This window comes from Cheilinus undulatus, linkage group 24 (assembly GCF_018320785.1).
Source record: "Cheilinus undulatus linkage group 24, ASM1832078v1, whole genome shotgun sequence".
Lineage (NCBI taxonomy): Eukaryota > Metazoa > Chordata > Actinopteri > Labriformes > Labridae > Cheilinus > Cheilinus undulatus.
In genome coordinates, this window is record NC_054888.1 from 6,768,847 (window position 1) to 6,791,902 (window position 23,056).

General features: G+C 40.2%; 1 protein-coding gene across 1 annotated transcript in view; it reads right to left on the reverse strand.

Moving 5' to 3' along the window:
- Positions 1–530: 530 nt before the first annotated feature.
- The window catches only part of LOC121506430 (bile salt export pump-like), a 40,107-nt gene continuing 17,581 nt past the window's right edge, over positions 531–23,056 (reverse strand). Inside the window, exons 18-30 of the mRNA XM_041782241.1 lie at positions 22,527–22,728; positions 22,372–22,441; positions 21,833–21,953; positions 21,571–21,741; positions 18,907–19,011; positions 18,457–18,618; positions 15,774–15,977; positions 14,830–15,071; positions 11,096–11,252; positions 10,525–10,722; positions 7,173–7,379; positions 2,753–2,899; positions 531–2,333 (exon numbers count right to left, since the gene is read on the reverse strand). Of these exons, the coding sequence (XP_041638175.1) occupies positions 2,133–2,333; positions 2,753–2,899; positions 7,173–7,379; positions 10,525–10,722; positions 11,096–11,252; positions 14,830–15,071; positions 15,774–15,977; positions 18,457–18,618; positions 18,907–19,011; positions 21,571–21,741; positions 21,833–21,953; positions 22,372–22,441; positions 22,527–22,728 (2,187 nt within the window). The 3' untranslated portion in view covers positions 531–2,132. The remainder of the gene's footprint in view (positions 2,334–2,752; positions 2,900–7,172; positions 7,380–10,524; positions 10,723–11,095; positions 11,253–14,829; positions 15,072–15,773; positions 15,978–18,456; positions 18,619–18,906; positions 19,012–21,570; positions 21,742–21,832; positions 21,954–22,371; positions 22,442–22,526; positions 22,729–23,056) is intronic.

The following is a 23,056-nucleotide window of genomic DNA, read 5'->3' on the forward strand; positions in this document are numbered from 1 at the left end:
ATTATTAGGTCCGTGAAAGAAGAATTAAATATTAAGGAGTATTTTTTTTCCAGCTATGAAAAGTTCATTTTTTTCGCAGCAGCTCAAGAGTGAGTATGTGACATTGCAAAAAAAAATAATGATGCATAAAAATAATTTTTCTGCTAATCATTGAAATATCCCAGGCTGTAATAATTCAACACAAAAATTACTTTGCATGTAGTATATTAAAAATAATTCATTTTTCAGGGTTTTTTCATCAAAAGTATGGTGGTATAATGACAAAAAAAGGCATTCAAAGGGTTAAAATCTTTAAAAATAATTAATATTTGATATCAATTATTAGGTCTGTTGTGGGTAAAAAAATACTTCAGTGAAAGTAGAAATTTAAAAAATTAATGTCGTAAATTTTTGTGCTTAGCAGCCTGAGTGTGACTAATATTAAAACTGTCCCTAAGGGTTAACAGAAAAGGACAACAATGTAACATCATCATGGATTCAGTGTGAATGACTTAAGGCAAAATGACAGTACAGCTTTATTACAGCACTGTTGTAGAAATAATGTTTTATTAAAATACAGCATAAAAAATACATTGTTACAAAATTACAGTCCCATCAGTATTTCAATGGTTTAATTGATAAGGAATTAAATGTATTTTTAAAAAAGCAGATACATGAGACAAACATTTTTATAGCATGTTGGACTGAAATCTTTCATTTCAATTCTGTTTTAACATTAGGAGAATTAAACTTATCTACTGTAATTGAGCAACAAGTGACAGTACACTTTATAGATCCTAGATATGGTAAAATGCTCCTAGATGCACATATTTTATTCAGTTTTTGTATTGCTATTTATTTTGCATAGTTTTGTATTAGTAAATGTTAAAACTGTAACAACTTTCACAGCTGTAACTTACACACCTGCCATTTCAAAATAAAAGTTTCCTCAATTAATTCATCTAGGACTTGTTTTTACTGTTGAACTGAGCCAAACTGTGACCTGTGTAAACTGACACCTCTGCTGATGAAGTAAACATATTTTATGCTTTCTGTGTGACAATTTTTAAAATTAAGGCTGAAGAATTTTCACCCTTTTTTTAAATTATTGCTTTATATATACAAAAATAAAAATACTAAAACCCCTACAAATTAATAACAACCTGCATACGGTTTTAATAAAATGATAAAAATAAGGAAATCAATTTGGCAATACAGCTGAATGTCAATCAGAATATCATGGAAAAGTTAATTTATTTCTTGTAATTTGAGCCAAAAAGTTAAACGTACATATACTCTAGATCAATCACATACAAAGTGAAGTATTTCAAGACTTTTTGTTTTACACTTCATGTTTAAGTTCCATGCATCTTTTTCCCCTGCTCCAGGGTCGGGTTTCAGTTCCTCCTGAGGGATTCTTAGGCGCTCCCAGGCATCATGGGGTATATCACCCCTCCAGTGAGTCCTGGGTCTGCCCTGGGGTCTCCTCCCAGTTGGACCATCACAGGAAGGTATCCTGATCAGACTCCATCTCCCCAGCCTCCTCCGAGTGGATGCACCAGCAGTGCCACGGACTGATTGCCTCCAGTGCCATGTCGCATTGGTGCATAAATTTGTGCAAAAGAAGCTCCAACTAATGTGTGTGCATGATTTTCCAGAAGGTCAACATTTCTGTAGTATGGACTGATGTTTTGTGGTTTTCTAATATTTTGAGACTGGGGATTTTTGTGAGCTGTAATCATCAACATTTAAACAAAAACAGTCTTGAAATATTTCACCTTGTTTGAGATGAGTCCAGAATTTATGAAAATTTACCTTTCTCAATGAAAAAAATAAACCAGTTCATGATATTCTAATTTTTCAGATGCTCCCTAATAGCCCTTGTATCATGATGCCTATAGTAAAGTCCTATTCAAAACAAATAGTAAAAAGACAATGAGTTTAAAAAAAATCCCCCTAGCTCACATGTGTAACCTCGTTCATGGCAGGATTCCCACACAAAAATAAATACTGTAAGGCTGTCTGCAGATTGGGTTCATACTTAATGATATGAATCCCTCTAACAGCCCGTATCCGTGTATCACAATAACACTGATCCCTCCACTGGTTTCCTGCGGCTGCCTTACTAATCGTCTGCTCATTTCCCCGAGCAGTTAGCTGATTGGTGCTCCCGTGGTAACCAGCTTGTAGTACGCTCCCTTCAGGGCCATGAGCTGGTCGTGCGTCCCCTTCTCCATGAGGAATCCCCGGGACATGACAGCGATGATATCCGAGTTCTGGATGGTGGACAGGCGGTGGGCGATGACGATGCATGTGCGACCCTCTCTGGCTTTGTCCAGCGCTTCTTGCACCGTCTGGTAAAAACACAACAAACACCAACATGAAGCAGCAGCACACAAACACAGAGGCGGAAGCCTTCATCAGTTCTCCCACACGAGCCTCACAATTATAGCAATTTGACAATCACGCGTTGATTACTATCATTACGGCGCTCCAGTGGATGAGCGCGGCGGAGGCCTCTCTGCTCCTCAGCGTGGTTCACACGCGTGAACTATGGGCCACATTCAGCTTTAAGAGGCTCTACTGGAGGCCTGTGCTGAACTGTGAGCTCTGCTGATAATAATAGACATGATGAATGATAATAATGTTAATGATAATAATAATTAACTGCCTGCTCTGTCTGAACCCCCACGCCCTGCAGAATACCAAGCAGCTGCAATGGCGATGGCGGTAGGAATGATGAAGATGCTGCTCAGGGCTTAATGAAGCATACCTTCTCGCTCTCCGTGTCCAAGGCTGAAGTGGCCTCGTCCAGGAGCAGGATCTTCGGGTCACGTATGATCGCTCTGGCTATGGCAATGCGCTGCTTCTGACCACGGGACAGCTGGGAACCCTGGGCGCCTACGTTGGTGTCGTATTTCTGAAGCAAGAACAGTGAGTCAGATCTCCAACACATTCGCACAACAAAACTCCTAATTATAAATACTAGAGCCCTGCATGGGACTCTTCTTAATTCCTCAGACTGATTTAACTCCTGGTTATGCCAAAGTTATATTTACCAACTTTATTCACAAATCATTCATTCTGAAGTCATACAGAAGTAGAAGTGTTTTCCAATCTTGGGAAAGTTTGTGCGCGCCATAAAAACCGCAGCACACTCCCATTACCTCTTACAGACAGTAGGTTAATCTTTATTTATGCTATTACTGTCCTCACTATTGCATGCTTAATAGAATAAGGCCAGTTATCATGGAAAGGCCTGTTTTTCCCCAAATAACTGCATCATGGCTCAGCGTCTCTGCACAGCAGAGGCTATGTGTGGTGATAAGCCAACAACACAGTAAGGAGGGCATTAAAGCTGTCCTTTTTGACTTATTTACAAAGTTTTATTGTGCACACTTTTTTGTGGAGCTTAAACAAATGATCAGGGATCGTGGAGCAGGTGTATTACTTCATCCAAATATGTTTCCTTATGGGCGTGTTTCAGCAAAATCCAGTTGTTCTCTGGCTCTGTCACTTTCTCTTTTGAGCTAGTAGGAAATGAAACCAGTGTTTATTTTGTCAACTAAAACGATGACTAAAAATGTTTGTCAACAGCCTTTTTCCATGAGAAAGACTGCACTAAGACTAGCCAAAAATAGATCTTTGACGACTAAAACTGACAAAAAGTAAGTTTCGTTTTTGTCAAAATGGCTAAAACAAGACTAAAATGTAATCTAGTTTTCACCAGACATTCACAATCCATGATATTTTTCCACTGTGGGTAAATCTGTCAAAATTCAATGCAGCTGTCACTATTCTCAGCTGTAGAAAGCAGGGACCCCAGATTAGGGTTTGGTTTAGGGGGGTGCATTGAACAAACTACCATGATTGAGTACTAGATTTAGGGAAGAGAATAAATGCTTGAACTAAAAGTAAAGACTTAAATGTGAGACCCTCTTATGAACAAAAACTAGACTGAAATGTTTTTGAGTTTTTGTCGACTAAACTAGACTGTAAAGGGTAGCAATGAGTAAAATGTGACTAAAACTAAAATGCATTTAATCTAAAGACTAAGACTAGAATTTAAAAAGCTGTCAAAATTCAACTCTGATGCGAAATCATGCCCAGCACTCACATCCCACTTCTTAGGTAAATGGTACACAGCAGAAATCCACTGAATGATGACTCGGCGCAACATTTTGGGATTTCATAGAAAATCTGTATATATTAAGGATTTTTTTTATTGCACCAGTTTCAAACCAGTACACTCAAGAAGTCTTCTGAGAGGAATTAGGGACAACTGGAGCAACGGTGTGGCGTGCAAATCAACACAGACATACAGACATGCTGCCAATTATAGTAGTAAGATTAGGGGGCTGTAGCCAATCCCAGCTGCTATTGGGCGAGAGGCGCTGGACACTCTGGACTGGTCACCAGTTAACCCTTGAAAGCCTGGAACCTCAAAAAATGGCCAGAAAATTCTATTTTTTGAGACAGAAATGTTTGTATAACCTAAATCTAAAACAAGTTAAATTGTCATAAAATTTCACATTTTGTCTTTACATTACATTTAATGCATTAGACATTTCTGGTAATTCATAATCCACTGAAAGGCCCTTTTTTACTCATTTTTTACAAAAGGTTTTTGTTTAAAGATTTATTTTTGGCTTTTTTGCCTTTATTAGATAGAGCAATGGATAGAGTTGGAAACAGGGAAGAGACATGCAGGAAATGGTGCCATGGGCTGGATTTGAGCTCGAGTTGCCTGCGTACATGGTGCGCGCCTTAACCACTTGACTACTGGTGCGCCCAATATACAAAAGGTTTTTAAGGAAATTATTTATCATGTTGATTACACAGAAGTCTCACAAACTTCTGTATCAAATGATACAATTGGCTTTAAAGGGTCAATCACAGGGCAAACCAGGCACACTCACACTCACAACTACGGGCAATTTAGAGTTACCAATTAGACTAATGAGGATGTTTTTGATCTGTAGTAGGAAGCCAGAGTACCTGGAGGGAGAACCCATGCATGCACTGGGAGAACATCCATGTGCTACACAGAAAGGCCGTGTTGGACCAGGATTTGAACCAAGAACCGTCTCGCTGTGAGGCAACACTGCATGACTGTGCAATGCTGTCATAAATATTGAACATGTTTAGTGTTACTACAGGCCATGTAAAGACAGAGGACATGCTTGTTTTTCTTTTGAAGTCACATTAAACTAAGTATGTCCCTGTGAGATCTCCGGCGAGGAAAACTCTACCTACTGAGCCACAATCGCTCAGGTGTGTGGTGTCAGAGTCTGGCTGAACTGCCTAGGGAAGTGGTTCTCAAATGGTGCCGTGGGAATATGTACAACCATAAGTAATTACTACAAATTTACAATAAATACATGTTTGCACTCATTGCTGTTAATAATATGACTGTTGTAGAATCCCCCCTGCCCTACTATGAGACTACGTGGAAAGCATCAAGCAGGAACAGCACACGTTCCTGCCTTTCTTGTGCCTACAAGGAAAGCCCGGTGCAGGGAGAGAAGCAGCAAAAACCCCAGAGTAGAGCAGGAATCAGTGACAAAAGAATGTTATTAATAAAGTCAGAGGCACCAAGGTGGCTCTTTTATGTCATAATTTGAAATATTATCTCCCCAGAAAACCTTTATAAAGTGAAATTATGACCTCAGAAATGATCCATTGCAAGCCTCATTAATCAGTTTGAATCCCCACATTAATACAGTTGGCTTTAGTTTTCAACCTTTATTTTTTCTCTGTAAATTTCCATTGCCCTTATTTGCAATTTTTTTGCCAATTTTTTGTCACTTTTAATCAATTTTTACTGCTTTAGGCCAACTTTTGCCATTTCTTTTTGCCACTTTTTGCCCATTTTTACTACTTCTATCCCATTTTTGCCACCATTTTTTTGCCTCTTTTATCCTGCTTTTTGCTGTTTTCCCTTTTTTGCCCATTTAAGCCACGTTTTGCCATTAAATGCCACTGTTTTTGCCCATTTTAGTCACTTTTACACCCATGTTTTCCGTGTTTTTGCTGTTTTTTTGGCCAGTTTTTGCTACCTGTAACTCATTTTTTGGTGTCTTCTCACCCATTTTTCCTACTTTCTGCCCTATTTTGCCACTTTTTTCTCCCTGTTGTTTGACTTTTCACCCACTTTTTGCCATTTCATGCGTACTTTGCCCCTTTTTGCCACTGTTTGACCATTATTTGCCAACTTCAACTTATTTGTATTGCCAATCAGTTTTTGCCACTTTTCACCACTTACATTGTGGCTCTTGCAAAGGCATTTTTCAACAGTTTGGCTCTTTGGTTGAGCAGGGTTGAGTAACACTGGTCTAGGGTGTTCATTCATATAAATAGTTGAAAGCGTCGTCATGGCTTTGGTCTCCCATGTTTTAAAAATTGGTTCAGATCTGAAAAGGGTCAGCCAAAGACTTGAAACAGAATAGAAGTCGTCCGTCTTTACGTTGGTCTGGTTACCTTTTTATATCATCAAGAGCCTTCTGTTTTGTTTCCAGTCTGACTGAAACCCAATTAAGAATCCTCACAGAAGCATGGAACTGATATTTGCTAATTTTCAACTGAACTCAATAATAACTTAATAAAATCGAGCAGAGACTTCTAACACTTCTTTAAATTCTAGACCATCTCTTAAGGGCTATTGCAACACCATCTGATGGCAAAATTACACTTATTCATATATCTGTTTTTCTTCTCACTTACATCAGACAAGTTCATTTTCTTGGATTTCTATCATGTATAACTTTAACACACCTGTGTTATCAGCTGCTATATTTGCTAACCTTGTCAGGCTATGATGATTTAAAGCTGTCTGTGTTTGGTTGATACTGATGAATGTACTCTCACTTTCACAGACTGTCCTCTGCCTGATCATTCTGTCATTGTCGACTCACTGAGGACACCTAGTGGTGAAATCACAGACATGTGAAGCTCCACACTCACCTGTTTCTCATTCACACATGGACGCACACCTGTTCCTCTCATGTGTGTGTTTTTGTGTGTATTTGTGCGCCAGCCTCACACCGCCTTTCATCGTGCCCTTGCTGTGTCTGCTCTCCGTGTGTTTGCCTGCTGCTGTTTTACATTTGTTTACCGTCTCTGACTGATTTCCTGTTGCTGCTCTGAACACGAGCAGAGTAAACCACATTTCAAACAGTCGCCACAAACTCTACCTCTGGGAGTGACATCACAAAGTCGTGGAGCTGGGCCTTCTTGGCGGCTGATATGACCTCATTCATGCTGATTTCCCGCATGTTGTCGCCGTACTTGATGTTGTCGGCGATGCTGCAGTCGAACAGGATGGGCTCCTGGGACACGATGCCGATCTTGGAGCGCAGGAAGGCCACGCTGACATCAGTCGAGTTCCGGCCATCAATCAGCTGCAGGAAAAATGATTGATTTTACCATTAGTGGTTAGCAATATCCTGTTCAAAGCTGCAAATACAATGGGCTTAATGAGCTATCATAACACAGTCTCTGCTGTAATTTGAGTCTGACTGTGCTGAGGTGATTGTGTCCTTTTAAAAATCTCAGACACAGAATCAGGGCCCAGCCACTTCCAACTCAATTAAGGTCGTTTGGATCTTGGCAGAGGTCCTTTTTGGCACAAAGACAAGCCTCCATCATGGACAGAGTGGCCCTTCTTTGAATAAAGCACAAAGTCAGCATAAATGTCCGTTTGATTAATGAACTGACAGTCAGAAATACTTCAATCAAAGAGTCCGCCCAATGTCCGGCAATTATTCTTTGACTTTGACGAATTACTGGTCTTACAATGACACTTGAAGTACAACAGAGCATCTGAGTAGAGAGCAGACTCGACATGTGACTCCACAGAATGAGATGTCTGACATTTAGATAAAGGTCAGCATCTGCTGTGTCGATGTACTGCTGCATAATGTTCTGTCAGATCGCTCATTTGCTTGTAAACTCGCTGAAGTAAGCAAAGGTTTCACCAGATATCCCAGGACATTGTCATACTTCCTTGACTTTAACCTGCTGTAATAAATGTTTATGTGGCTCTTCTATGCAGAAGAAACATGCTGTACACAGTTCTAACAAATCTTCACCTTAAAAAATGAATACAGCTAGCCTGTTAGCCAGTTTATAAAACCAATTAAAATTAAATTAAATTAACTTGAGGACTTGTAAGAGGCAAATTAGCTAAATAAAGTCCCATGTTTTTAGTCTTTCGTAGACTAACCTTATGTTTTAGCCTGGTTTCACTGTGGAAATAGACATGCTAGCTGCTCTAGCTACCCTTCTTTTAGGGTTATCCTTATTTAGCTGGACAGATAGACCTGCTAGCAGCTAATCATGTGTGTTAGCCTTTGTTTGCTCTGCAAAAGGTGGACATGCTAGCAGTTTTAGATTATGGCTGTATAGTTTATCAGGCAGCATCAAAAACGTTATTAAAAAGACTGGATATAATACAGCACCAGGCTATGAGACTCTGTTGTGGTGCCATTAAAACAACGCCAGTCTCAACAATACAGGTGAAGATGAATGAAATGCCACTGGAAATAAGGAGACGACAACTAGCGCTAACTTACTTGTCAAATTTAAAGGGTCACAATCAGGGCTTGACATTAACTTTTCTGCTCACTGGCCGACATGGCTACTTGTTTATGAAAAGTAACTAGCCACTGAGCCACAGTTGTGTTGATTGGAAACTATGTGTGACATTGCAAACTGGGTATGTCTGGTATGAGATGAAACACATGCTCCATTTCCTTCTTTAATGGATATTAAGTTTATATTAAAATTAAAACATTGACTGTGAATTAGCGTTATTCAAAAAATCAGAAATGCAGCTGGTTTCATCTAAATCTCACTCAGACAAATATCCATCAGAGAATGCTGAGCTTGTGACTGATAAATTCCACTGGCCAATGTGGCTAGTTGATGTCAATCTGGTACCTGCCACAGCTGAAATCCACCCGCATTTGGCTAATTGGCCAGTGTTAATGCCAAGCCCTGGTCACAAAGATGATCATCCCACTCAGAGAGTTTTATAGCCATGCCAAGAGAAAGAAAATGGCAATAAAAAGGAAGAAGACATCATTTCAAGAATACTTTTCTAAACAGCATGTTAAAAATGATTGGTTAACACCCAACGGGAATATGCGAATATTGTGGAACACGTTGTTATACTTTGTCAAAAATATCAAAAACAAAGAATGGTTTTGAAAGATAAATTAGCAAACATCACATCCGCTTTGAGCTAAAAGAATTGCTACAGTTGAATTCAGGAAATGTGGGTTACAAAACTCAAATCAATTATATAGCACTATCCTAAAACCATTCTGGTCCACACTCCAGTTCAGAAGGTGGCGGTAATGCACCTATAAGCTGTTTGCCAACCGCCATAAAACACCAGAAGAAGAAGTAGTAATAATAATAATAATAATAATAATAATAATAATAATAATAATAGTAGTAGTAGTAGTAGTAGTAGTAGTAGTAGTAGTAGTAGTAGTAGTAGAAGAAGAAGAAGAAGACATGCTAGCAGGTAATTGTGCACATTATATATGTTTCAATCCACAGACAAAGCTGCTAGCCACTAGCTGGTTGTACTAGCCATATTTCACTTGGCAGGTGGACCTGCTAGCCGCTAATGTTGGCTTAGCCTGATTCCACTCTGTGTCAGAGCTGCTAGCTGCTAATTCAATGTGTTTTTGGCCTTCATTTACTAGTCAGGTTGATCTGCTAGCTGGAAACTGCGTGTTCAACCTTATTTCAACCCACTTAAGAGTAACTGACTAGCTGTTTTATTTTGCTTAGCAGGCAGACCTGCTAGCTGCTAACTGGGTGTGTTAGCTATGTTTCCCCTCGCAGGTAGATTCGCTAGCCACCAACGGTGAGTGTTAGCCTTATGTACTGCAAAATCTGGACATTGTAGCTGGTAATTGTGTGTTATCTATAGTTAAATCCACAGACAACTGCTAGCCACTAACTTGTTGTGTTAGCCATATTTCCCTTGGAAGATTGACCTTCTAGCTGCTAACTGAAAGTGTTTTTGGCCTTCATTCACTTGTCAGGTTGATCTGCTCCCTGCAAACTGTGTGCTCAATCTTTTTAATCGATCTACCTACAAAGCAGCTCGCCGCCTACTGGTTATTTTACCCTGGTCAGAGCTTTATGGGAGAGTGGCAAAGAGAAAACCACTGTTGGAGAAAACTCAGATTAAATCTCAACTGGAGTTTGCCAAAAGGCATGTGGGAGATTGCATGGTCAAGGGGAAGAAAGTTTTTTGGTCTGATGAGACCAAAAATGGAGCTTTTTGGCCATCAGGCAAGATTTGAAACACTGCGCGTCACCACAAATCCCCACTGTGTTGCATAGTGGTGGCAGCATCATGCTGTGGGGATGCTTCTCAGCAGCCTGCCCTGAAAGGCTTGTAAAGGTAGAAGGTAATATAGGGTTGGCATAGGAAAATCCTGGTGGGAAAAAAATGCAACTAGTCTCAATGCATTTGACATTCAGAGATCAAACGCAGTGTTTAGTCGTGTTTCCTCGACTCACCACTCTGCCCTGGTCAGGATCATAAAACCTCTCCAGCAGCTGGACGCTGGTGCTCTTCCCACAACCGCTGCTACCCACGAAGGCCAGCGTCTGCCCGGGCTTTACTGACACGCTCAGCCCGTTCAGGACCTGGATGTCCGGCCTGGTGGGGTAGGTGAAGTTACATTCAATGAATTCGATGTTTCCCTGGAAGTTATCCTGTAAACACAGCAGAGGAAGGGAGAAAACAAACATTAGAGTCAGTTTTTCTGTTTTGAGTTAACCTCTCATTTTCTTTAAGGCAGACATGTTTTATGAGGATTTTTTATGATTCAGGAGGCTGTAAATGCTGTGATTTTCTTTTATTTCTTTATGGAGACGCAGTTTTTGATTAAAGGAGTAATAATCCCTCCGTTCCTCCTCCAGTCTACCTGATCTAAAATTTAAAAGCAAAGCAATAGAGGAATAAGATATCAGACATTTTATGTGAATTTGCCCCCTGAATTTATAATGCAGCAGGCTCATTTTTTCTACTCAGCATGCAATATGGCAGCAGAGCACGTATCACACAGCCCAACATATGCTCTCATACCCATTTATCTCCCTTAGCACTGTAGACGCTGATCTGAGGCACACGGTCCAGCAGCTGGAAGAAGCGAGCGGCGGATATCTTGGCCTTGGCGTAGTCGGGGGTGTAAGAGGAGGCTCTCCCGAGGGCTGTGCCGCTGGTGACGATAGCCGAGATCACTCTGCAGGAAAAGAACACATGCAATAAATTTAATCAATACCCTTGTATCTTCACAGACAGAATACAATTTATTCTACTCTTTCACCCCAGAGCTAATGCTTTTGATTGTTTTACATTAATTAATTAATACTTCCCAAGAGTTCACTTTTAGGCCTTCTTTAACTACATCAGTGCTTTCTTGAGTTAATCATAATACTAACATGACATTTCCAACTCTTTTAAAGCAAAGAAGTTCAACTGGTGAAGCTTTAGGGGTTAAAAAGACATTAATAAAAAAGAGTTCAGCTTTAGAAGGGATTAAAAAGGTCTAGAATCTAATTTGATAACTCAAAAGGTCACTTTGAGACAGGTTTGATGGAGTGGAAAAATGCAGTGAATCACAGAATAAGCTGTAGTGAATGACCAACTGGAAAAACAAAGAAATGACTTTTATCTGTTTAAATAAGTGTTCTGGTTGCTGACAGAGGGAACTGGATAAAAAGTAAATAATAAAAAATATTTTTAATTGGTCAAGAACTGGGGAGAAAGGTTAAAAAGGAGGGGAATTGCATTGTATTTCAAAATGTCTTATGGTATAATAAGATACCATATGAAACCATACAACACCATGTGATACTGTTGTGAGAAAAACTACAAGATGAGATCTGATACTGTTGGAAATAAAAACACAATATGATGGGATGCAATACAGCAAGGGGTTCTCAACCTTTTCAGCCCTCAACCCCAAAATACAGGTGCAAGAGACCGGGGATCCCCACTGTACCTGAAGGTGGTTCAACACAGCTTTGCACATTTAGGAACAGTCATGTGTCGACAAGGCCGTCCATAAAGGGGGATAAATGGGAGAGCTTTCTGGGGGCTAGCAAAATAATGGTCCACTGTAAAGTTAAGCTGTGGTGTTTTATATTTAACCTGAATAATAACCACTCTTATTAAAGAAACAAATTCTAATTCATTTGTGTAGTAAGAAGCCCTCTTAAAAATGTAAATCCTTCTGTTAAAAACAAAACCAACATAAAAGGTGGTGAAATTAGATTTTAAAAGTAGCAGAAATGGGTTAGAAGTGCCAGAAATTAGATAAAAGTGGCAAAAAAACAACCATAAAATGGCAAAAATGGGTTAAGTGGCAAGAAATGTGCATATTAAGTGGTAAGAGGGGATTCAAAAGTAGCTGAAATGGCGTTAACGTGGCAAAAATAGGTGGAAATTTGGTGAAATGGGATGAAAATTGATATAAATGGGCAGAGAAGGGTTAGCTGAGGCAGAAATAGTCAGAAACTGGCAAAAAATGGCTTTTCAAATTGTGAAATGTGGCTTAAAAAGTGGTAAAAAGGGGTTAATAGTGGCAATAATGCCAACAATAGGCCATATAATATAATACAGTACAATAGGATATGATACTGTAGGTTCTGTATGATACCAAGTGAAATTATTAAAAATATTAGTGCACTAATTGTAGTAGTTGATCGTGATTAATGTGATTAACCTTGACAGCCCTGCCTTTTTATTATTTTATAGACCAGTATGTTAACTTCTACTTAAATCACCAGAGTAAAGGCCTTCGCACACCAGAGGGGATGTTTTTCATGGGAACAACTCGCAGTCTGACTTTAGCCAAATTACTTCTAGATTAAGTGTCTTAGGAAAAGCAGTGTACTTCTTTTTTCCCACTACTGTGACAGACCATGAGGAAGGGTAAGTCACAAACATTAGAAAAACATTTTAACCCCGTGAGGCGTGTCTGGTGCCAAATCATGCGAGTGCATTCTGTGCTCTCTGTCATCATGTGATCCCTGCCATCCACAGCCGAGAAGTGGAAAGCTACAGATGCATTGAGATGCGAGTTTCTAAGTCCAGCATCCAAATAAAACACTGAGAGCTTTGGACAAACTTGAGCCAGTGTCTGATCCTGGGATAGAAAACTGACTGGCAATCCAAATGTTCCTGGTTCAATCCTAACTCAGGCAGGGTTGCTTCATTTTGAAGTCCAATGTCCAAAGGAAGTAATGAATACCTCAGACTTACACCTGTAACTCTGTAGCCTAGAGGGATCCAGGACTACCAGGGAAACTGCAGGGTCTAGGTTCAAACCTTAGCCACACTTTGGCAGTTTTCAAGATTTGAATCCAACGAAAGAGAGGAGAATCTTTGGGAGCTCCTAGAGATGTCTGTCTCCGTGGCCCAGAGGAAAAGAAGTCTGGCTGGGAGTCTGAAGGTTGCAGGTTCAAATCTTACTTTGGCGTGGTCACTTTTCAAGCGTTAACTCCAAATACAGAAGGATAGACACCTGGAAGACCATGTCATGTGTCTGTCTCTGTAGGCTAGTGAGATAAAGGATTGCTTGGGTGTTCTGAGATTGTGGGTTCAAATCTTACCATGGCTTGGTCAGTTTTCAAGATTTGAGTCTAAAGGGGAATATAAAAACCTTTGGAAGACTTCAGTAAGTGTCATTCTCTGTGGCCTTTGTAGAGAGTGTGCTGCCTGGTAATCAGGAGGCTGCTGGTTCAAGTCCTCCTAAGGCTTGGTGGAAGACTTCAACAGTTATCTGTCTCCGCAGTGTAGGGAGGAGGTTGTGAATTTTCAAGTCCAACATCCCAAATGAAGACGATAAAAGCGCCAGGAGAAGATCGTTGAGCCTGAAAGTTCTGCACACTCACAAGCACCCAATGCAGGAGAGGCTGAGGTTCAGAACCCAGTGTGGCCGGTACCTGGATCGAGCAGTGCTCTGTGGAAAGGGGTCAGGGGGCCGTATCCCCCTGGCAACCTGTGACACGTATCATCAGGGGTTATGAGTCAAAAAGGTGATTAGAAAAGATACTTGTTGCCTTATGTAGCTGTCAACAATTTTAGTAGCCTAAGATCATGGCCTACTATAGTTGTTGCCAACTATAGTTGCCGCCAATCTTAGTCACCTAAGATAGTTGTCGCCAACTACAGTACAATTGGCGACGACTATAGTAGACAACTATCTTAGGCTACTAAAATTGCTGACAACTATAATCACCTTTTTGACGCATAACCCCTGCTGATACGAGTCACAAGACACCAGGGGGGACACGGCCCCCCTGACCCCATTCCACAGAGCACTGCTCGATCCAGGTACCGGCCACACTGGGTTCCAAACCCCAGCCTCTCCCGCGTTGGGTGCTTGTGAGTGTGCAGAACTAGTCCACTGCGCCACCGGTACCTTTAACACTCGACGATCTTCTCATGGCACTTTTATCGTCTTCATTTGGGATGTAGGACTTTAAAATTCACAACCTCCACCCTAAGACAAACTAAGACTGCAACCTACAGACCTCTCTTCCTCTTGGCCACAGACATCTAAATGAATAAACGCCTCCTAATGTAAGAACATAAGCTATAAAGTGCACCCATATTGAATTGGTGAAATAGCACTATTGCACAACCCATACATCCTTAAGAAATATGACATAGAGTTTGGACTGAGGTGAGCTCAGTTTAATATTCAAACCGGTTCAGTTAGAGGCATTTTTCATAATAAACTTAAATTCTAGCAGACCAGTCAGAGAGCCAACAATCAGTCACTTTTAGCCGATGTTATTCCCTTCTCTCACCTGAACACCAAGCTGAAATGAAGCCCCTCCTGCCGCACCAGGTAACCTCCAAACCTGTAGGAGGCAGAGTTGGTCAGGAAGACGATGCACTGTGCGAAACCGTAGCACGCTCCGTATACGTTGGCTTTCTTCAGGGCCGCTCTGTACGGAGCCTCGAGCTGGGCGTTGAACATTTCCACAAAACTCCTCTCTTTCCCCAGTCCTGCGATGGTGCGGATGTTGTTCAGCGCCTCGCCAGAAATCTGCAAATAAAATTGATAAAAGCATGAAAAAACAGGCACCTAATTCTTCTGCTTCACTAAAGTGTGGAGGAGGATGAGATAAAGATAAAGCATTTGCTCTGTTCTTATCTATATCCTATTTTATGCTGCTGCAGTAAGCCAATTCCCCCCCATAGGGATCATTAAACTTTCATCTAATCCACTTTATTTGGATGGGTGGGGTTTTACTGCATCAGGATAATTAAGATAGCGTAAAGGAAGTTCACAGTAAATTGACTTTTAAATACTTTTTCTTTGATTTTTAACTTCCCCTGCCACGGCTGGAGGTTTTTATCCACCATGTGCTCCAGTGCTGTAACTGCATTTGAAGCATGGGAGGCCCCAGAAAGAATTGAGTCTGACCTTGTTAGCTCCGTTCCTAACTTGCCAAAGTACAGAGGCAGCTAATAAAATGCTACTGTAGAGAGAGCTGAGTTCAGCTGCAGGGAGGTTTTCCTCGGTGATGAGACGAGCTGAAACCTGGAGCCTAAAATAGAGACTGCATCCAAGCTGTCTGTCAGTAAAATAATATCTGATGCCATCCTCCACCTGCAATGTTAGCCAAGTTATGAGATGATATTCCTGACTTGTCACTCATTTTCAGAGTGATGCAGCTGAAGAGACTCATAAAAGAACCCAAAGCAATTTCGATGAATTTTATAGATTGTAGACAACAAATCTGACCCGTCCAGCAGCCTCCATGGCTATTTTGTCCTCCTTAGCGAACCCTGTTAGCATCTTAGCCTGGAAGCCACCTGACAGAGCGAGGAAAGGCAGGAAGCACAGGATGAGCAGCGTGAGCTTCCAGCTGAAGTAGAAGGACATGAGGACGGCCACGCCGATGTTGGTCAGAGAGTTGACGATCATGCCGATCTGAGAGCCTGTTGCCTTATGGGGAAAAAAAGAAAAGGCTCTTGTTACTTATCTAACCATTCAGTGTTTTATCATTATAGGTTGAACTAAAACACCGCTATGCTACACTAATTCAGTTTATCTGTCTTTTTAATTTTACTTTCATTGTCCAGGACTATGAATAAATACATTGATCCTATACAGATTAAGCTGGTGAAATGGTAATGGTCAGAGCCAAGCTTGATACAGCTTTCGTGCCCCTAGGACACAGGTGTCAAACTCAAGGCCCGGGGGCCAAATCTGGCCTGTGGAACAGTTAAATCTGGCCAGCAAGATGATCTCATATTTCTGTTATAACTGTCCATCAGTACAAGGTCTGCAGATTTCCTCTAGTATAAAAATGTCAACTTATCCGCGATGATTTAAGATACCTTTGTTAAGTCCTAAAATCTGAAAAGTTAAGGAGTAAAAATATTTCAAAAAGTAGTCAGGAATGTGGAAAAACAAATTAATTTATGTTTTAATTTCACATTTTCAATTTAGCAACTCACAATTAGGACTCAAACTTAGAATTTTTATTTCATACTTTGAGCATTTCAACTCATAATTTTGACTTCTCATTTATATTTTTAGCTTTAAGATTCATAATTCTTATTTTTAGGCGATATTTTGACCTTTTAAACCAATTATTTTGTATTTTATTTCATATTTTCAACTCCAAACTTTGACATCACTATCCCATAGTTTGAACTTTTAGACTCACAATTTAAAATTTTGCATAATATTTGGACTTTTAATTTCATGATTTTGACTTTCTAATATATTTGCCTTTGAAAACATTATTTTTCAATTTCAATTTCATGTTTTGACCTTTTTGAACAAATAAATTTACTTTTCTTAGATTGTGAGCCTTTAAACTTATCTTTTAACTTTTTAAATGTCAAAATTGTTTGTCATCAGTGCTAAGTTTTATTTCATATTTGATTACTGGTGAAATGTGGTTGACAGTTTATGGTTAAAAAGGTGACCCTGTTAGTCCTGAATCCAGAATCCAGCCCCTGCTGTGATTGAGTTTGACGCCCCTGCCCTAGGACATCCACGGCAAGACCAGGTGCTCATGGAAACCCCACAACTTGCCTTAACGGTACCCAAAGCCATGCTTACTCGCCACATCTAACCCTTATGTCCTAAAGGTGTGAACTTTGTTTTATCAACAGATTATTTCCCCAGACGTAAGGACATCCAGAGCACAACCTTGGTTTTGTCCATCCAACGGTGGGCTTACTCACCTCACACGTCTTACTTGAGCCTCCGTTTTTTGCCCCGATATGCCTAAAATTTCTGCACAGTACTGTATATGGACAAGCTATCCATAAAGAAAATTAAAAGATGTTTTTTCCCTGGAAAATCAACACATTTTAAACAAGTTTTGCTACCCAGTACCCATTGAATGAGTTAGTTGCAAATGATATATGACACAGAAAAAAAACAAGCATAAATCCCAACTAGGGGTAGCTAGCTTAGATGTAAGTAGTGACCACAAAATAAAATGAAATTTATAATATCCTTAAAATAAATGTTGTTTTGTGCTTTACAGTTTGCCATTAAACTTAAGGCCCAAACATGAGGCCTAATGAAATAAGCATTGGACCACCCAAATCTAATCAGTCCATTAGAGTAGATTTTTGTGCAACATTTAAGGAAAATTCCTCGATGTAATCTTACAGTACTGTGCACAACTTTTAGGCATGTTTGGGCAAAAATGGAGTCTTGATGTCCTTGCATATAACCAGGGCCATGGGAAAATAATCTGTTGAAAAAATCAAAGTCCACACCATGAGGTTTGGATGTGGCAAGTTAGCATGGTCTAAGGTACCATCATGCATGAGTCACTGGTTATGCAAGGGCCCAAAAACCCTTGGTGGTCTTCAGGCATGTTTCCAGGAGTGAAAAGCCCGGGACAAAAGGGATGCCATCGAGCTTGACCTTGACTGCCACGTGTGTTGTTAGCTTCTTACATGCCTAAAATATGCACACGACTGTACATTATGTTCACAAGTAATGGGATGAACATACGGCCAATGACCTACAACATTTGACCTCCAACATATAATCAATTCTTCCCTGAATCTAAGTAAAATACTTTAAATGTTCTTAAAATGTTACTGTCAACACCAAGGTATGAACAAGAACACAAATGATCCTGAATTTTGTCATAAGAACTCCTAAAATGAACACATTTACGTGTCAGAGTCAGAGTGGACATTTGTGCAAATCCAAGAAAATCCCTCAGTGTTCTTGAGATAAAGCATTAAAAATCAAGGGATGAACATGAGGTCCAATAACCTTGTCTTTTGACTGAGGACCACAGGAATGTAATTAGCTCATTATTGAGTCAGAGTTGACTTTTGTACAAAGTTCAGGGAAAAACTCATAAAGTGTTCCTCTGACATGGCATTCAAAAGTAAGGGATCATACATATAAATTCTCTCTTAAATTCAGGTTGAAAACTCACTCCTTGAACTTGTGAGGCGTCGGTGGCCAGGCGCGTGGTCAGAGCTCCGGGGCTGTTCCTGTGATCATCAAACCAGCCGATCTCCTGTCCCAGCATGGCGTGGAAGCCAAGGCGCCGTAACCTGCGGGTCAGCAGCTCTCCTGACTTAGAGAAGGCATAACCCTAAAGACACAAACAAAGGAAGTTATCTATATGAAATCCAAAACTGTGATCTTCCACATAATGTAGTATATTAGGATAATGAGAAAATTGAGTCTGTCATCGGGGGGCTGTGAATCACGGAGTCATTATGTATCAGCAGCTCTGCAGGATGTAGGACGCAGAGGAAAGCATCCATTTTTAAAATGAATGTGGATGCATTGTGACTTTCCCCTCACCTTGAACACAAGCAGGGGGTGAAGACAGAAGCACTAAAGCAATCAGTCTTCCTAAAGCAGACTGATACTCTACCTGCAGCATCTGAGTGAAGAAAGAGACCACGCCGACCATGACAAAGAACAGGCAGATACTATCAATCTCCTTCCTCTGAGCCACAGGATCTGTTACTGAAAACGTCTGCACAGAGAGACAGAGAAAAGCACAGTTAGATTATGCACATACGTTTATGTTTTACATTCAAACACAGATAGCAGGCTGAAATACACAATAGTGAGTATTAGACATGTTAAATACAGTTCTTCTTTATCAGACAGTACAGCTTGCACAGGTAGATTATCCAACATATCAGTGAACATTTAAAGCCCTTTTATTTACACTGTTTATACAGGATTAATGAGATCGCCCAGTTTTTGTTACAATAAAAGAAGATTTATATGAACCTGCAGTTGTTTAATTTTGAGTTATTTACTTGGACACAACATTAAAATTCAGTTTAATTCACTGGAAGCCCATAACTGTCCAATTTTGATGAACAGTAAGTCCAAAACATTAATGACCGAGTCAAGCTGGCAAAGGGACTGCCAATAAAATTAAATAGAAATGGACGGAAGGACACGTGTTTCTGAGGGGTCCAGTCACCAGTTAATCAGTACTCCTGGCCACCATTACACCGTGAAGACAAAAGAACACTCCAAGCAACAGTTGCTGGGGTTCTTCACCAGTCAAAGCTTTATGGGAAAGTGGCAAATAGCAAACCACCGTTGAAGAAAACTCTGATGAAATCTGACTAGAGTTAATTTAAAGGAATGTGGGAGACTCCATGGTCAAACAGAAGAAAGTTCTTTGGTCTCACAAATGGTGCTTTCTGGCCATCAGACAAGATGCTACAACACAGCACATCACCACAAACACACCATCCCCACTGTGGAGCATAGGGGTGGCAGCATCATGCTGTGGGGATGCTGGAAACCAAGGATGTTCCTAAGCGTCTATTTCCGTATTCGGCTAAATACTTTAAAGAGGAGAAAATCCTTTGAAAACAGTCAAATTCCTCACAGGGTCATGGTGTCAGCCGGTGTAACATTAGCCTGATAAACTCTCTACAGCCTGGCAGTGTTAATTTTATCAACTAAAACTATGACTAAAAATGTTCGTCAACAGCCTTTTTTCCACAACGAAAACTCGACTAAGACTAACAAAAATAGATCTTTGATGACTAAAACTGACAAACAGTGAGTTTACTTTTCGTCAAGATGACTAAAACTAGACTAAAATCTAATTTGTTTTTCGTCGGACATTAAAAATCCATGATTTTTCTCCACTGTGGGTAAATCTGTCAAAAAACAATGCATTTGTGTCTCTTTAGCCTCTTAGCAGTAGAAAGCAGGGACCCCAGGTTTGACAGCGTTCAAAAACACACTACCATGACTTGGTACCAGATTTAGGCAACAGAATAAATGCTTGCACTAAAAGTAAAGACTGAAACGTGAGGACTTTTATGGACTAAAGCTAGACTAAAACTTAGACGGGTAGAATTATTAGTAATGTGACTACAACTAAAAGACATGTTATCAAAAGACTAAGACTAAAATTAATAATAGCTGTCAAAATTAACACTGTAGTGTGGCTAACATTACAAGCTAGCGCTGCCAGCCTTGGTTCCTCTTTGCAGATTAATATCATGCTTTGACATGTGGGCCAGGGTGAAAGTTATACATGATTTCAGCCCTCAACAGCCTACATACCACTTTATTTCCATTTACTACTCTAAAAAACTGCCTTCCGCGCTGTTCCTACAACACGCTAAGCCAACGCTGAGCTTCTCATGTTTACATCCATGAAACGCCAGACAGAAAGGCAGCGGCCATTAACTGAAGCTACAGCGGCCTCTAGGGGCCGGAGGTCCATTACAGTTTAAAAGGGCATTATAGACCAGGATTTCAAGCCTGTGCATAAAAAATGACAGGTAATTCATTTAACCAACTCCTGTGCTGGCCAATCTGGTAAACCAATTTTACCTTTTTAGCAATTAACCATGTGCATCCCTACAGGAAACTAGGCATTAGCAACATAAAACATATCTATTGACAAATGAGAGCTAGCCTGATTGCAGTTTGCTTTCACCAGGGCCCCTGATTGGATAATTGCATTGCCATACTCAGTCACTAAGGATATCTTAACCTACATTAGATTGGTCTCACTTTATTTGTTATCCCCAAAGTTCGGTACATAAAAGTGTCCCTATCCTTATATTTCTCTGTATGTGGCCCTCAGAGGAAATAGTTTGGACAAACCTGATTTATATGAAGCAAAACTTAGATTTTTTTGAGACCATAAAGCCATATAGAGTTGATTTGAGACTTAGAAGAGACTTTTCTGTAAACTGGTGTTATCTGACTAGTGTTTTCAGTTTGACTGTACAATGTTTTAAATTTATGACTTTAAAAACTTGAACTGTCGAGGTTTATAATGTCAAAATTTGTGACTTTTTATACTTGGGAATTTCTTTTTTTTTTTGTAACCTAAAAATTTTATTATTGCTTTCAAAAATTTTGACTTTTTTCCCTTAAAGTAGCAGAACGTTTATTTTCTAATATTATTTATCATCAAGCTTGCTGCTAACCAGTTTCAGGACACATATTTTCAAAGTGTTTTAATTCTACACAGGATTTTTTGAGTTTTTATCATGCTAGCTTAATTTGTGTTTTTGAGAAAATCTGATGATGACATCCTCACCGCCAAGATTTGACTGAAGAGTAGCGAGTAGACGGGGTTGACGCCTCCATTAACGGCTGCTCCGATGGATCCAAAAAGCATGTAGGGCCACTCCGGTATGTTGTACTTTAAGATCCTGGCAACAGGAGCAGGCTCTACAAGTTCATCCTCATCCTCCTCTGGGATAGCATCCTTAGATATAAAAACACAGAGTTAAAGTTATTACAGAAGCGTTTCAAACAATGTAATTACTGTTGACCTGCTTCAACCACCCACAGGATACCTTGGATTTATTTGCCTGGGACATGGAGTAGGTCCGGGGGCTGACATCTGCAGGGATGGCTATAGAGGATTCTTGGATAATATTGGAGACCTGAGACCGGGACCTCTGGCGGATTGAAGCTCTGGGAAAAAGAAAAGTTTCTTAACTGCTTTTATCTCCTCATGCGCATGAATTTAACTCAGCTACTCAGTTGTGTTGACACCGCTGTTGTTGTTCTTCTTCTGCTACTAATTATCAGTCGCTTGTTATAGTGCAGATAGAGGACCTCAAGCCTCCTCATTTTTTGCCCACTTTGTAAGTGGTTCTGGATGATCGCGTCAGCTAAATGTTCCCAATGTTGGAGTAAATGTAAAAGGGTAATTAAGTGAATGAAGGTACCAGTTTCTGCCATGACACCGCTCAATTTCAGCCACAAAATTACTGCAGTAATAATCCTATTTAGATGCACAGTCAGTGCCGAGTAAATGGATATTATACAAGTAGGCAAATGAGGAAGTGAAAAAGGGCAGGAGGTGATGGAGAATGTGTTTGTGTAATACCTCAAGCTGGCACGGTAGCTTCCTGCTCTGGAAAGGCTCAGCTTTTCTGATTCTTCCTCCTTGTTAGCCACTGATGGAAGAAATCCAAAAAATGCTTAGATCCTTTAAAGCATCAACATGCAGGAATAAAACTGGGAATAAAGATCTGGACCTACTCTGTCGAGCCTTTTCATTCAGAGCCTTGTCCCCTTGGCTTTGCAGCGTGACCAGAGTGAAGTAGACCCCCTTCCTCTCAAGCAGCTCGTTGTGTTTGCCCCTCTCCACGGCTCGGCCGTGCTCGAAGCCAACGATCACGTCGGCGTTCTTTATGGTGGACAGACGGTGAGCAATAGAGATGGTGGTGCGACCCAGGCGTACCTGTGAAGACATTAAATCAACTTTGGTGCATCATTTTTGTGAAGAGCTACAAAATATTTTAGAGTAACAATACTAACTTTAAAGATTTCCCTGACTTTAACCTTTTTCCTCTATGCACTCCTGAAATTTATAGAAAATATCAGGACAGACTATCCTTAAAATACCCAATACACCTTTAAAATATGCCTAAAAACATTTGTGTGAACACAAGCAAATTATTTATTCTGACTTTACCTTCAAGTTTTCCTGACAGCCCATATTTAAATTTCTTATACCAAGTCAGGAATAGCCACTGTTGGACTTGGGGGACCCAACCTGGTGCCCAAGT